The sequence below is a fragment of the Chanos chanos genome, chromosome 4 (assembly GCF_902362185.1).
Source record: "Chanos chanos chromosome 4, fChaCha1.1, whole genome shotgun sequence".
NCBI classification, from domain to species: domain Eukaryota; kingdom Metazoa; phylum Chordata; class Actinopteri; order Gonorynchiformes; family Chanidae; genus Chanos; species Chanos chanos.
In genome coordinates, this window is record NC_044498.1 from 39,428,555 (window position 1) to 39,443,296 (window position 14,742).

Here is a 14,742-nt window from a genome sequence, read left to right on the forward strand (position 1 = left end):
GACACCTGGGACTGCGTGACCTCTCTGTACGGTTGGTTCATTGGTGCGCTGAGAGGTAGACTTGTTTTGAGACAATCGTCTGTGCTGACTGATGGAGCTGCAGAGGGCCACCAGCATGCCTGGGCCCCTGTCACCTGGACCCTTGTCTCCTGGACACATTTCCCCTGGAAACATCTCTCCTGGGCCCTTGTCCCCCGGGGCTCATGCTGCTTCCCCAGGCCCTGGTCCTGCTGCGCCTCTCCCGGCCAGTCCAGGGCCGAGCTATTCTCAGGCTGCTTTCAACTATAACCAGTTGGAGGGACGTTTTAAGCAACTACAAGGTAGGCAGAAGACAGGAAGGCTTTGTGCAGTATGAATGTGTATGCGGTGTGTGTGTGTGACAGCAGTCTCTTACTGAGGGGATTGGCTGGTGGAGTGACTCCTCGGTGCTCTGTGAAGGGTTTTGTGTCAGATTGCCGTGCCAGCTTTGTTGATACAGCACTTCGTAAGCAGAGGACGATCTCTTTCTCTTATTGTTGTGATGCTGTGGAGAGAGAGAGAGAGAGAGAGGCAGAGAGAGAGAGAGAGAGAATGCTGGATCATGAAGAAATGACAGACGAGCCTCAGCAGCCCATGAAATATTAATGAAGAGCAGGAGGGGGAAGGTGGGGGCTTGGGTAGCTCTGTGTGCAAATGTGCGCACACGTGTGTGTCTGTGTGTGTACGTATGTGCGTTTGCATGCATGTTCGTGTGTGTGTAGGTTATCAGAGTGCGTCTGCTTATCAGTATTGTCTGCTTATCATAATGTTGGCCCGATCCCCAGGAGAACGCGCGTTATTATTGAACATGGATTTCAGACAAGTCCCCACCCACCTCTCCATCTCATTCTCCCCAAATCCCCTAACACCCCGAAGCCTGTGCTCTGATTGGCCTGTTAGTGGCAACAATGGCTGGAGGAGAGAGAGTGGGAGAGGTGGTGTTGTCGCCGTAGCGATGGGTGACTGGTGTTATTGCTGGGAAGGTGTCTCAGTCTGGTTTCTGTTGGCTGTTGTTTGGGGATGTGTAAAGCAGTACAATGCAGATGGTGGCACGCTGAAGGTGGCCTTGTGCAGGGGTACAGTAGCTCATGGTGTTTTGCAGGCACACTGGCAGATTAAAGAGGTCTTTGATGTGCCATGCTCTGCTGACTGCACAGCAGACACAAAAGCCAGCAACTGAGCATAAAAACAGAACTCCAGTTCTCTTTCTCTATCACACTCACTCTCTCTCTCTCTCTCTCTCTCTCTCTCTCTCTCTCTCTCTCTCTCTCTCAGTGTGTGTGTGTGTGTGTGTGTGTGTAGAGCAAACCTTGATTCAGTTAATTAAGTCATGTCACAGAGCAATCTGACCTCTTTTTAAGTGTTGATTCTGTGGAGTTTCCTTGTTGTACTAAGTTTGGTGAATGTTCTGGCAGTCAGGACAGGAGCATTGGCTAAGAAAGATGAGTCCTATGACGGATGACTAGGCCAGGCAGTCACCAGCAGCACAACTGTAATTCTTCTTAAAAACACAGTCTCTCTTATACATTTGTGAACCTCACAGATGCAAATACTATTTAAGGACTACCATTAGCATGAGCTAGTGCTGATTAATAAATTATGATGAATGATGAATGAATGACGTGTGTGTGTGTGTGTGTGTGTGTGTCTGTGTCTGTGTCTGTGTCTGTCTATCTGTCTGTGTCTGTATTTGTGTGTGTGTGTGTGTGTGTGTGTGTGATAGAGAGAGAGTGAGAGAGGAGAAGGGTGTGGGAGAAGGAGTGAGAGGAATGTGTGGGCAACAGTACAATGTCCATGAGAGAATAGAAAACATTTTTTGGCGGAAAGATGTTGTCTCACAGTGAAAGTGAGTTACATTTGCGGAGGATGAGATTTAGAGTAGAATATGCCTTCAGAAAGACAAAAATAAGGGAGTGAAGCACTGGGTGTATGAGACTAGGTAAGAGAGGGGAGTATGTTTGTGGTAGATTAGAACAGCAGAGAGGTATGTTTGAGGTATATGCGGAGAGTGAGGTGTGTCTTTGGAAGATGATGAAGTGTGAATTTCTGTGGTATGTTAAAGTCAGATGATATGATGATTAGTGGATGATCCATTTTTTGTCACACGTCTGTGTGATTTCATTAGCGTTATGTTAGCAGGAGAGCTCGCGCTCTCTCTCTCTCTCTGTTTCTCGCCTTCTCTGCTTCTCTCTCTGTCTCTCTCTTTCTTGTAAAAGGAGGGCAGGAGCCTACAATGAGAAGTCTGTTCACCAGACAGCTCTGTAAAGTAAGCTCTGTTTTGCAATGCTCTACAGAGCATTGACTCTTTTGGCTCGAATCGTGTTGTCAGATGTAGTTTTATTTCTCCTCAGACAACAGTTTGGAGATTTGTTTTTCCAAATTTTAACATTCCTTTCAGAGACAACATATGCAATATTTGTCTATGTCCATCATTTCAGTAGTTTATATTACCAGAATAGAGGAAAACAGGGATCTGTATTGTGATTACGTTATTGTTTCACATGATCTGAGTGTAATTCTATTTTCACACTGCATAATTAGCTCTTCCTCTAGCTAAGAAAAATGTTTGTACCCATGTGATTAAAGTATGTTATGAGCAGGGAAAGTAGCTTTGTAATCATCGACACTATCAGAACAACTCTAGCATGGAGTACTGATAAAACTGATGCTTTGGAATTCCGTTTGCATGAGATTGTTAAAGCTTCACAGCTGAGGGAGAAAAAATAAAGAACAGAACATCAACAAGAGCAAACACTGATCTCCCTTTTCTGTTGTGACGACTGAGTTGGATTTTTCAACAGCCATACACCTGCTACTTGCCTGGGCAGTTACCCATTGCTCATATGAGCTTAGTCAGAATCCTTAGTCTTCTGCTTGTCTTCTGTTTATGAATATGGTTGGTCCAGACTGGCTATACAAAGTACTAAGTGATGATTTGTTGCAGTTGGCAAGCAGCCCTAAGGTCGTTGGAAACTCAAAACACATGGTGATTTTTGGTTTGCTCAAGTCCACACGGATTATCATTGAATTCACTGAGTATGTTGAAAATGAAAATGTCAGTAGTAGTGTTCATAGAACATGCCATAAGACTTTGGCTGTGACACAGGTGTTAGTCTCTAAAAGGTAAAAATGTGCTTCACTCCTCCATTGTAACAAAACATTTTTGATATTGGATAATAAGTAGAAGGCAATGTTGAGAGGCAAGTACCAGGCAAAGATATACATTATACTGCAGGCCATCAACCTTGTCAACCAGCTTGCCCTACCTTATCTATAAATATACTGCAATTGCTAGTTTGTCATCTTGGCCTTATCTGATGCACGATAACACTGTTAGCAACAGTGGAGTGGCCAGATATGAAGGGGACAAAGTCCAGCCTGAGGATTGAGAGGGTTACAATGGTGTTTCTCTGCACTTTGAAGAGCCTTTGTGCTTTGGTCTTTGCTGGGCAGAGCCTGGACCTCTGTCTTACATATTTTCAATCAGATCTGCCAGTCACAACACAAAGACTGGCTGGCATGGAGAGAGTTTTAAACTGAAAACGGCAATTCTGTGAGAGGGAGAGCTGAGTGCAGTCCAGAGCCAATGCATGGCTAACTAGCTCAATGACCTTCTGTTTGATTTTGGCTCATACAAGCTTGATCTGAATAAAAAAAAAAAAAGCTTGGAAAGGCAGTGTATCAGTAAAGACATGGGGCTCTGCTTCCTTTAGGACACTGATTGACTTTGTGGAGCAGACTTCAGTGGTACCCAAAACTCAGTAGGGCCACCGGATGACTAAACAAAGACGCTGTATGACTACAGTTGTCACCAGCTGTCTGCAATACTGCACTGAGCATTGTGAAGTAAGCTAGGATGTCTGTGGCAGGGAATGATGATGAGCTGAGATGACAGCGGCCCGTGTTGTCAAGTCACTAGAAGAGGCGGGAAGAATGAAGTTTACAGAAAGCTCATTGGCTCGCATAGTTTTAAGACTTGGATGTTTTTAAATATGATTGATGTTGGATCTTCTTCATGAATCTTCCTCATGTGAAGTCTTGACCACTCCAAGCCAATGTTATCTGGAGCACATAAACACATGTTGCCACTCTTTAGTACCTCTCCTGGTGTGTATGAACACATGCCTTCATATCCAATCAATTTCAGGATCGACAAGATAATGGTACCCCTGGGAATCATAACCGTTCTACACACTTCCATCATCGTAATATATTCATAAAGTGAAAGATTGCTTCTCCTCAAGCAAGATGTTTCAGCACAGAAAGTCTGTTGTGGTGGTAATTATGATCTCGCCAGTGCAACACAGTCATTACTCAGTCTACTGTTTTCATATAAATGTCTACTGGCCAGTGCCCCTTTTCATTTTTGAGATAAATTCAACGTGTTACGAGCTTCATTTTCTCAAAGAATTGTTCAATGTATTCCAGGCTACTGTTGCAAATTACTAAGGGATTATTGGCACACTGAGCACCAGGGAGGCTCTGTAGAGTAGACATTCTGGAGTTTTTGTCCTTGAGTCAGATGACTGCTTTACTAATCAGTTACAGTGCAGCTGTGGGGTAGAGCCTATGGGCAAACCCACTATGCTTGACCAGCCAAGGGTGAAGACTCACAAGAGAATGGAAACCACCTAAACCTCAGCCAAGTTTGTTACAACATGACACACAGACGAGAGGTTGGTCTCCAGTATGACCTTCCGTTGAAATTCTCAGACAGGCACTTTTACCACTGCATGGTAAACGTGAAATGTGAAATAAACTCCCAGTTCACAGTTGTTGAGTGTTTCAGCTACCAAACATGTAGACTGTGGCAGCATCTTGTACATAACAGCTTCTCGCCCAGGGCCTAAATTCCTCCCTCCTGGAGAGCTTGAGAGCATGGGGTTTCAGACAGGATGGAGTAGAATCATGTGTTTGGATATGTTATATGATCCACATCAAATGGTCCAAGACGCTGTTTTCGTTAGCACGGAGCCACGCCAGAACCCACCAGACCGACTCGGCTTCCATGACGCCCATGATGGGGTGTGGCCAGGGGGCACGGGTGGGGATTGGGGAGGGGGTGTTGACTTCTGTTTGTGTCTGTCGTCAGTGGTGGAAAAAAAGGACTTTGGTTTCAAAAGCAGCCCCACCCTCCCTGTGTCCTTATTGAAGACAGATGTGCGGCATAATGAACAGTTCTATCTTCAGGCTCACCCCTCTCAAAATAGCACCTATGCACTAATGCTGATGTCACTGGGAGTGAGATGTTCCCCTTTGGCCCTCTACTAATTATAAGATGACTGATCACATGCCTCACGTCTGTTCAAGAAAATAAGCAGGGCAGTTTGGGCGGGAAGCGTTATGCTGAGTCCTGTCTTCATTAAGAGATGTTTAAAACAATATCTTGTTGTCATTTAAACTTACCAAGAAAAACAACTGGAACCCCTGGCCTTCCCAGCTGTTCTTTACTTTAGTCATGTGCATCATTATTTTGTTCTACCGTTAAAGTCATCGACAGATTTTCACGTTTAAATGTTAAAGTTCTTGTAGTTTTGAGACTTAAATAAACCATTCATTCATATGCTGTGCAATTGCATAAGCCTTTAAAGATGAATCAAGCAGCCCAGATGCTCAGTTTCTCTGTTTCTGTGATTTATCTTACGTGATTGGCTACGTTTACCAGCTGTGCTTAATCAGACTCTACAACACCAAATTCAAAGTTTGCTTCAAATGTACTTTATTTGGATCGAGGTTATTAAAAGTTCTCTAAGAGGGCTGGGTCAGGATTGTAAAGATTTTGATCAGTGCTTGAGAAGTTTGGAGAAAGCTGAGCGCAACATGTTTATTTTGGATTCTCTGCCTCATTCTTAGAGCAAAATGGGGGGTGGCTGGCATGTGCAGTCTGTAAGCGCTACTTCCACCAACCTCTCCTTCTCTCCATATCAGTTTACCACGCCTGGCTCCTCTCCACTCAAACAAGGCCCTCTTGTTATAGCCTACAAATAACCATCCAGTTCTTTGAAAAGTCCTCGGTATAATGGATAGTTTGACTTTTAGAGGTCTTAAAAGTTTGGTGTGGGAAATGTTACATTTTTTAGAAACTGCGTAACTGTTAAAATATTTTCTTTTCTCCTCAGGCTAGTAGATGTTTCAGTGGCCTTGTCTTTTGAAGTTTATGACCTATTCAGTGGTTGTAGTATTTATTGTCACAGTGAGAGTTCCAGAACATTCTCCATAAGAGGAGTCATGTCCCTGCAGTCTGTTATATTAGAAGGCATGTCTGACTCTCCCCACCCCGTAGTCTATAGCATACAGCGGTGAACAGGTACTTCCATATTTGACCGAACTGTCACTTGTCTAGTGTCTGAATGTGAAGTTGATGCAAAGACTGATAGTGTCGCTTAATGGTCTGCAAGGTGCATAGTCATGCGCATGTCTCTGTGACCTGTGTCATTTTAACCTCTCCCACAATGTGGAGATATGTAAATAACATTTAATGGGCTTTAGGTCATTGACAGTACCAGTCTGTCACTGTTGAAATACAGCCTGCCGTTAGAGCGTGTTTGCTGTTCCTTAACATTCCACAGTAACCTGACAAGTGGAACCATTCAGTGGTTCATGCTGATCTAACAGTTGGTCTGAATTTGAATGTGCATATATATGAAGTAACCGTGAGTGTATTTGTGGATGTGTGTTGGTGAGTGTTATAGATTGTTTTTCAGAGTTACATTGCCTAGGCCTCAGTTCTCTGATTGTTTTCGTGTTGTGTCCGGGTTAATGGGAAAGAACACGGACAGCTGCGTGACAGAGCAGGCTTGCCGTTCCTCTCGGCCTGTCCTTCAGCTGTGCTCAGTCACTATCAGCACTGCTGGCCATGCATGAGTAATTGATGATATAAACAGGGCGGCCTACATTACAGGAAGCACTGAGAATTTTAGGAGTGTCTTCAACACTTCAGGATGAGTGGAAGGGCACTTGATAAAAATATCTTTACTGGCGTTTTCAAGCCCTTGACTTTTGTTACACATAAATCACCAGGAAAGGCTCTTTGTCTTCTCTCTTGCTACTTCTCTCCTCTCTGTCTTCTCTCCCTCTCCTTCTTCCATTTCTCCCCCATTTCACCTCTCACTTTCTTTTTCACACTCCCAGTTACACAATATGCCCACATTTTTTCTTTGAGTTTCTGGCAGGGTGAGTGGGTGATGTCATTGCAGTTGTGGATCATGAGCAGAGCTCAGGTGAGGTGAAGCCCAAACACCTGTAACATAGGGAACCAGCCATGGTAGCCAAAATCAGAGCTTTGTTAAAATTCACAATGTCCCAAAATATTTACTTTTCTCTTTCAGTATTTGTGTAGTTTTGATTGACAATGCCACATTTAGTTAACCAAATGGGGATCTAATTTAAGTTCTGTTTGCTAGGAACAAACCAGGATATTTGACATTTGGGTGTTACAACATGAACAGCATTATTTTTTGGTTGATTTTGCTTGAATATATGACAGGCGTCATGTCTTTTGCCACTCTTTTTGCCATAACTCTCTCACTCTCGCTACTTCATTCCTGATATGCAAGTACCTTAAGGCTAAAAAACTGGTATTTTTGCACACTCTCTCCCATACACACACAGAGAGAGAGAGAGAGAGAGAGAGAGACACACACACACACGGATAGCTCTGGTTTGGTTCAAAGAATGATTCAGTGCTAATTGTTACTGTGAGAGAAGACTCCCATTACAATATTTAATACTGTTACGTTCTGTGTTTGCAAAATAAATAAAAACATTTTCATGAATTAAGATGAATAACAACATGAGGAACATTCCCTTTTTGAATATCAACAGCAATTATAGTCTAATTTGCCGCTCTAAGTGATAGTCAGTCAGCCCAAACCCTCACTCTCTGGGTGGTAGCATGGACTGATATGAATTAAGGGACTCTGAGAGGTACAGTTGAACTCAAATGAACCCTGCTTCCTTGTCCTGATGCAGTCTTTGTCACCGTGGTGACCGTCAAGGTTACACTGAAATGAATCTGTACTCCTATGTAGCATAGAACCAAGAGGCTAGCCATCAGAGGGCTTCTCCACACACTGCTCCTTTGAAAGCTCCTGCCTGCATTTGGACCAGTCTACTGTTGGTTTGGCCTTATTATTTAGCCTGTGGGGGACTTGAGGCGTTGAGGGGCACTTAACGCTGAGGCGTTATTTTTGAAACAGCAGAAAACCGAACGCTTTTGTAATCTGTCATTGAAAACAGTCAAGCACTTTAATGTCAAGTGATCTGCTACTTAACTCTACTTGATTGTAAAAAAAAAAAACTGTTGTGAATCAGCAATCATGAAGGTGCACCCAATTTTTTTAGCAGTGCAAAACAGAAGTGACTGACAGAAATGAATGACTCCTTGTTATACTGACTGACGGAGCATGTCTCCGTTAAATCTCTCAAAGCTGTTTTCTTCTTCTCATAGCCCACCACATCTGAAGTCATGTCAGCACAGAGCAGAGGTCCTTTGAAAAACTCCTTATTGCAGAAGCAGTCCTTGTTTGACCAGCTTTCTCTTGAGCGTCACAGTGATGTAATCATTATCATCAGCTCTAGTTTCTGCTTGTAGCCTAACTTCCCTTCTCTTGTAAGCCCCTATTCCAGTTTTATCAACAAGGCAAGTCTCCTCAGGCAAAGCCTTAGTAACACCTTTACTTTCACTGCTCTGGCATCCTGACTCGGTCTCTACATTATCAAGTTGTCATTTTGCAGGAGTCTCATATAATAGAGCACGCTAACCTGAAGACCACCGCTGCGTAGATAGTGGCACATCTCTTTAACGTCCTGTGGGTCTTTTGACTGCTCCAGATACTCTCACGCATCTCCCATTCATTCACAGTGCTACTCTTCTCTCACCATCTTGTTCCCTCTCTCTCTCTCTCTCTCTCTCTCTCTCTCCCTATCTTTCTTTTACCCTCCTTCCACCTTTTATATGCACATTAAAACTTTGAAACTTCTCTTCACTCTGGCTTAACACTTTCCTGTTAATTGTATTGAGCCAAATCTGATATATAGTTGCTATTTTCCCTCATGCCAGCACAGAAGTAGGACAAGCCTTTTTTCCTGCAAAGCCAGAAAAGCATGATCTGTTCTTCAGTTCATGGTTTTTTTTTTTTGTTTGTTTGTTTTTTAACGTTCCTCAAACCCATTTGAGCACCTCAGTATTTGCTTCTGTGGCTATGGAGCGCTGAGTGGTTTGGCATTTAGAGAAGAAGTTGTGAGGTCTTTCTGTATTGAATCGAGGCTGTTCTCTTCATCCCCCTGAAGGTTGTGTTCCTCTGCGAGGACCAGATGCTCCTCTCCGCACGAACGAAAGGCAATGTTTATTGAGCTTCAGGACATGAATCTGCTCCACCTATTTCCACTCTTTTAACCCTGTACAGTATTAATAACCCAGTCTGTGAGAGCTGACACGTGTGTATGGACCAGCATGTCCACATCAGAAAATCTGTAACGGGCTGTGATTAACGGCATGCTCACATTGGGGGGGGGGGGAAACCAGGTCAATGCATCTGAACTTTAACAACTACTACATGAGTTTTTTTTTCACTGAATGCTTCACACACAGCTATGTTGCATTAATTCATTTAATACAATGTAGAATATTAAATATTGACTTATATGGTAAACTTTATGGTATCTAACCAATAACAGACATGGATGCTCTGTGATCCCGTTGGGCTTGAGTGAGTATGACTATGGCAAGGGTGGTGGAGTGGAAAACACTGGCTCTATTGTAGCTTCTGCTCTGGCCCCAATACAACACCACAGACACTTCCTCTGATGGATAAAGCTGCCCACTGACATGTGACTTGGCCTGTGTGTGTCTGGTGGAGCATGATCTTGCATGGTGGTCGTGTGTAACAGTCGCTCTTTATTAGCTCATAGATTATTTGGAGTATTTTCCCTCATATCTGTGAGCTTTTGGTAAACTGCTTAACAAATGCACTTTCAGGGACATGTATACTGTGATAACTGTAGAAACCATTGCAGTGTCGCTGACTCTCAACAAGTGAAAGCATGTAGTGGTGGGATCAAGTTTTTTTTTTTTTTTTTTTTTGGGTTGGCACAGTTAAGTTGTGAAACTTTCTTCCTGGTTTCTATGGCAACTGACTTTGAGTGTGCAAGATAAATACCTCATGGAGCAGAGACGTTGGCAGTGGCACACTCTGTTAAGCGCATGCGAAAAGTATGGATGCTTTGTGTGTGTGTCTGTGAGAGTGTGTGAGTGTGTGTGTGTGTCTGAGCCAAAAGTGATGTGTCCAACTTTCAAGGCTGGCAGAAATGCAGTGTGGGATATTTATGGGCAGTATACGGTGGTGCAGAACTTGCTCTAAACTAGACCACCCGACAAGCCTGGGAAAATGGAATGAGTCTCACAGTGAATACTTCCAGATCTGCAAACCGTAGAGTCAGAGATTTTTTATGACATTTCTATGCATATTTAGCCGTGTCTCTTGAGCACTCAAGTCATTATCAGTGACAAGAGACAATATATTCAGTGGAAAAAAGGCATGCTTTTGTATCTGTTCATTGTTTCAGTTTTTCTTGGGTGTGGACATAAGACCTGTATTTTTCCATACTGGCCTGAATTCTTCAGATAGAGGAAGTTATGTCCCCACTTAGCCTCTTAAGGAACAATGAGCATTAGTTATACAATTCAGCATAAACATTCCGGTACCCTAGAAAGTGAAAAGGATGTTTAGTATAAACAGGATGGATGCCTCTGGCTCGGATGGATTCGGTTTTTCATAGAGGTCATGTGAGGTCATGTGCCGTACCCCAGTGGCCAAAGTCCGTTTGTGTTCACATACGTATACGTACACACATATGTTTGTCTTTGCAAGACTGCATATGCGTGTTAATATAATTTTGCCCAGCCAAGCAGATTGTTCTCTGCTGTAGTCAAGCTGACTGTTAAACCTTTTTTTTTTTTTTTTTTTTTTTTTTTTCTTTGTCCAGATGAGCGAGAGGCGGTGCAGAAGAAGACCTTCACAAAATGGGTGAACTCCCACCTTTCCCGAGTGTCATGCCGTATCACAGACCTCTACATGGACCTCAGAGATGGGCGCATGCTCATTAAACTACTGGAGGTGCTGTCCGGAGAGAGGCTGGTACGTTGCTGTCAGCGAAACTGTAAAAGATATTTTCTCAGGAAAAGAGAGACCGACATAGTTAACCATGTTAGTCTAGTTCTGTTCGTAGTCATTCACCTGCACAGTAAGCTACTGGCCTTGGAAAAGCTGTCTTCACTGATTGAGTTTCAATGTGACTGCACCTACCCGCTCCTCAAGGGCACCTGTAGGATTAAGTTACGAGCATCTTGTCAGATGGCTGGCGCAGTATCGCACATATACTAAAGTACACAGGCTTGAGCACACACAACCCTCTGCACGCACACACACACACACACACACACACACACACACACACACACCCCCTCGCACACTTGCACACAGTCAAAAGTTTCAGAAAAATTTTAGATAAACCTTTAGTATAATCTTGAATATCCCATGGCTCAGTGACCTCCTCTCTCCATGGAAGTGTCGGTTTGTTCTTTCTCTGACATAACCCACTACAGTTTATCTCTGATATCTCTGACCGGTGGCTTTTGAAATACCGTCTTCCGACTAACTAAAACAGACAGCTTAGCTTTGGAATCAAAATGCAATTAAGGCAGATTATAGCCTGTACCACTTTCATCCAACCCTTCTGTCACCCCCCCATCTTGTGACTTCCAGTTCAATGTGCCAAGTGCATAGCCTTTATTGACAGACCTCCTAAGGCTTCGCTGTGAGAAAGATGTGACCAAGATTTCAACTTCACTTGTGAATGCAGCCATAGAGTTCTGTTCCAAAACACAGCAGAATCCAGCCTGTCTGTTGGCCAGTTCAAGGAATTATGGGTATGGGTGCTGAGGATGCCAAAAACACTCCATCTTATCTATTCAGGAGATCAATGAATAGCCACTGTGTGCATGAAACTGTCATGTCATATCTATCAGTCATTCATGCTTTATTTGTTTGGCTACACTACTGCAGTGCAGTGTGCTTCCCAGTTTAAAACAAAAAACAAAAAAAACATGCCAAGGATAGAGCAGTAGAAACATCAAATGACTGCATAAATGGGGCAAGTCCATTTTTGCATGGAAAATGGTGAATAAACTAAATAAAACATAAAATCTAGTAGAGGTACTTTTTTTTTTTTAGTTAGGGCAACACTTAAATTACTAAAATAAATGACAAAGGGAAAGAGAGTAAAAGACCAAATGAGAGGAAAGTAAAATAAAAGGAGTGGAGTATCAGGCCATTTTATCCAAATACTTATCCACCTTTTAATGCTTTTAACCAACACAGGTTTTCCTCCGCAGTAGAAAATTAGTACATGGCACTATCTGTTGTAGTCATCTTTTTGTCTAGCATCCAAGACAGATCACTGGTAATTGACTAATTCACTGTGCTGTTCTTCTTTGAAGTCATTGCAGGTGCTCTACATAGATTTTCCTAATTATAAACAACGTGTTACACTGCGTGAAACAGTTGCAGGTGGATCAGTATTTATAGCGTTTTATTAAAGTGCTGGTTCTCTTCTTGCTATAATATCACAAATGATTTGCCCTCCAGCCAAAGCCCACCAAAGGTCGTATGAGGATCCACTGTCTGGAGAATGTAGACAAAGCCCTGCAGTTCCTCAAGGAGCAAAGAGTTCACCTGGAGAACATGGGCTCCCATGACATTGTCGATGGAAACCACAGGCTCACGTTGGGTCTCATCTGGACCATCATTCTACGTTTCCAGGTCAGCTGACTTTCAGGGCAGTTTTTTTCTGATTGGCCACTCCCCTTTTCACGTGCATGAAAAACTCTCCTGGGAGAGAGGGATGGTGTTCATGGGGCATATTTACATTACGGTTGATGGCTCGTGGCTTTTTTTTTTGTGTGTGTTACAAATGTAACACTTGCCTTTAGAGGAGATGTTCAAGTTTTGATTGATATTTGACGGAATGGAGGCAGCAGTAATTTAAAGTAGCAGATAATGAACTTGGGGAATTGAGCCCATAATACGAAAAAGGGTTTTAATACATTTATCATACTTGGTGGATTAAAGTGAGACTTAAGCCCTCATACAGCTACAAATATTAGGCATGCTTAAGCTCCACCGATATAAATAGACTGACACTTATAGAGATTTAAGTCTGGAGTGTGTGTCCTCATAATTGTGTGTGTGAGTAGTGATGTGTGTGTGTGTCTGTGTGTGATCAGTCATAGGATTATGTCTTTTTTTTTTATTGTTATTATAAGCATGGCTCTTATTTGACACTCCTTGACAGATCCAGGACATCAGTGTTGAGACAGAGGACAGTAAAGAGAAGAAGTCTGCCAAGGATGCTCTGCTTCTGTGGTGTCAGATGAAGACTGCAGGGTGAGCGTATCACACGAGTACATGTACAATTCACAGTACACACATATAAAGGTCAAAACTGTTAACATTGTTGGGTCTACCTTATCTTACTGCATTGCTAGACACAGACGTTAATCCCTGATACAGTGGCTTAAAATGGACTCTACGCTAAAGCTATTTAACATATTAGAGGCATTTACAACAGTTAAGCCAATGTGACTGTTTAAGCCAGTTGTAACTCACCAGAATGGCTGATTGAAGCCATGCCAATTATGTCTGGAAACACCTGAGTAGACAGTGGTAGCATTTTACTGACTAGCTTAAGGCTAAAAACCTGAGTTAATCAACTCACTCAAAAGCCAGTTCCCAGGAGACAATCAGACAGGTTCAGCTGTTTGGATAAATGGGATTTATTTATGAGAGAATATATTTCTGTGATGGTCTCTGTGATATAGTCTGCAATATTGCAATGCCCACATTGAATTTCTCTAGTTCCCTCATTTCATGAATTTAGAATCTGAGAAATTGTATGTTAACACACTGGATTTTCATATTAAAGCGTTTGTCAGGAATCGAAGGTTTGGGGGTTTTTTTTGGATAAAAATCTCAACCAGCTCTTATTCGCACAGTATTCTTACATTGTCTTTCCTTTTTACAGGTATGCCAGTGTGAACATTCACAATTTCACCACCAGCTGGAGAGATGGCATGGCTTTCAATGCTCTTATTCACAAACACAGGTATCTCCCTCAGACTCAAACAAAGGTCATGCACACTATTGATTCAGAGCTGTTAGATATTTAAGTGCTATCCTCTCTGCCTCTGTGTCTGCAGACCTGACCTGATTGACTTTGACAAACTGCAGAAGTCCAATGCTCACTATAACCTGCAGAACGCCTTCAATCTGGCAGAGCAGCACCTGGGTCTCACCAAACTGCTCGACCCAGAAGGTTAGTCTGCCTCCCCATGGGTCTAATCTGACTGTTACATATATCACATGCTGTTAGCTTGATGTCACATTTTGGAATACTGAAGAGTCATAAGTTGTTCGTGTTCTCTTTGAATGGGGAGGGGGGGGGGGGGGCTTTCTGTCTACTGCCTGAATCTTTTATGATATTTATGAGAATGCCTAAAACATTGCATAATCTCTTCTTTTGAAATGTGAGATACGTTGAAAAAGCTCCTAAACATCTTGGGTGGCACATATAGAAAACAAGTTTTACACCTTCATAGTGGTACCACAGCCTCACACATGTCCTCAGCTGTCAGCTAATTCCTCTGGGGTGACACCGGTGAACCCT

At 42.8% G+C, this 14,742-nt stretch overlaps 1 protein-coding gene across 2 annotated transcripts in view; it reads left to right on the forward strand.

The window, feature by feature from the left end:
* The window catches only part of LOC115809017 (spectrin beta chain, non-erythrocytic 1-like), a 55,414-nt gene that overhangs the window by 20,631 nt on the left and 20,041 nt on the right, over positions 1–14,742 (forward strand). For both annotated transcript variants that reach the window (XM_030770460.1, XM_030770461.1), the window contains exons 3-7: positions 11,005–11,156; positions 12,666–12,839; positions 13,372–13,463; positions 14,101–14,181; positions 14,276–14,391. In XM_030770460.1, the coding sequence (XP_030626320.1) occupies positions 11,005–11,156; positions 12,666–12,839; positions 13,372–13,463; positions 14,101–14,181; positions 14,276–14,391 (615 nt within the window). The remainder of the gene's footprint in view (positions 1–11,004; positions 11,157–12,665; positions 12,840–13,371; positions 13,464–14,100; positions 14,182–14,275; positions 14,392–14,742) is intronic.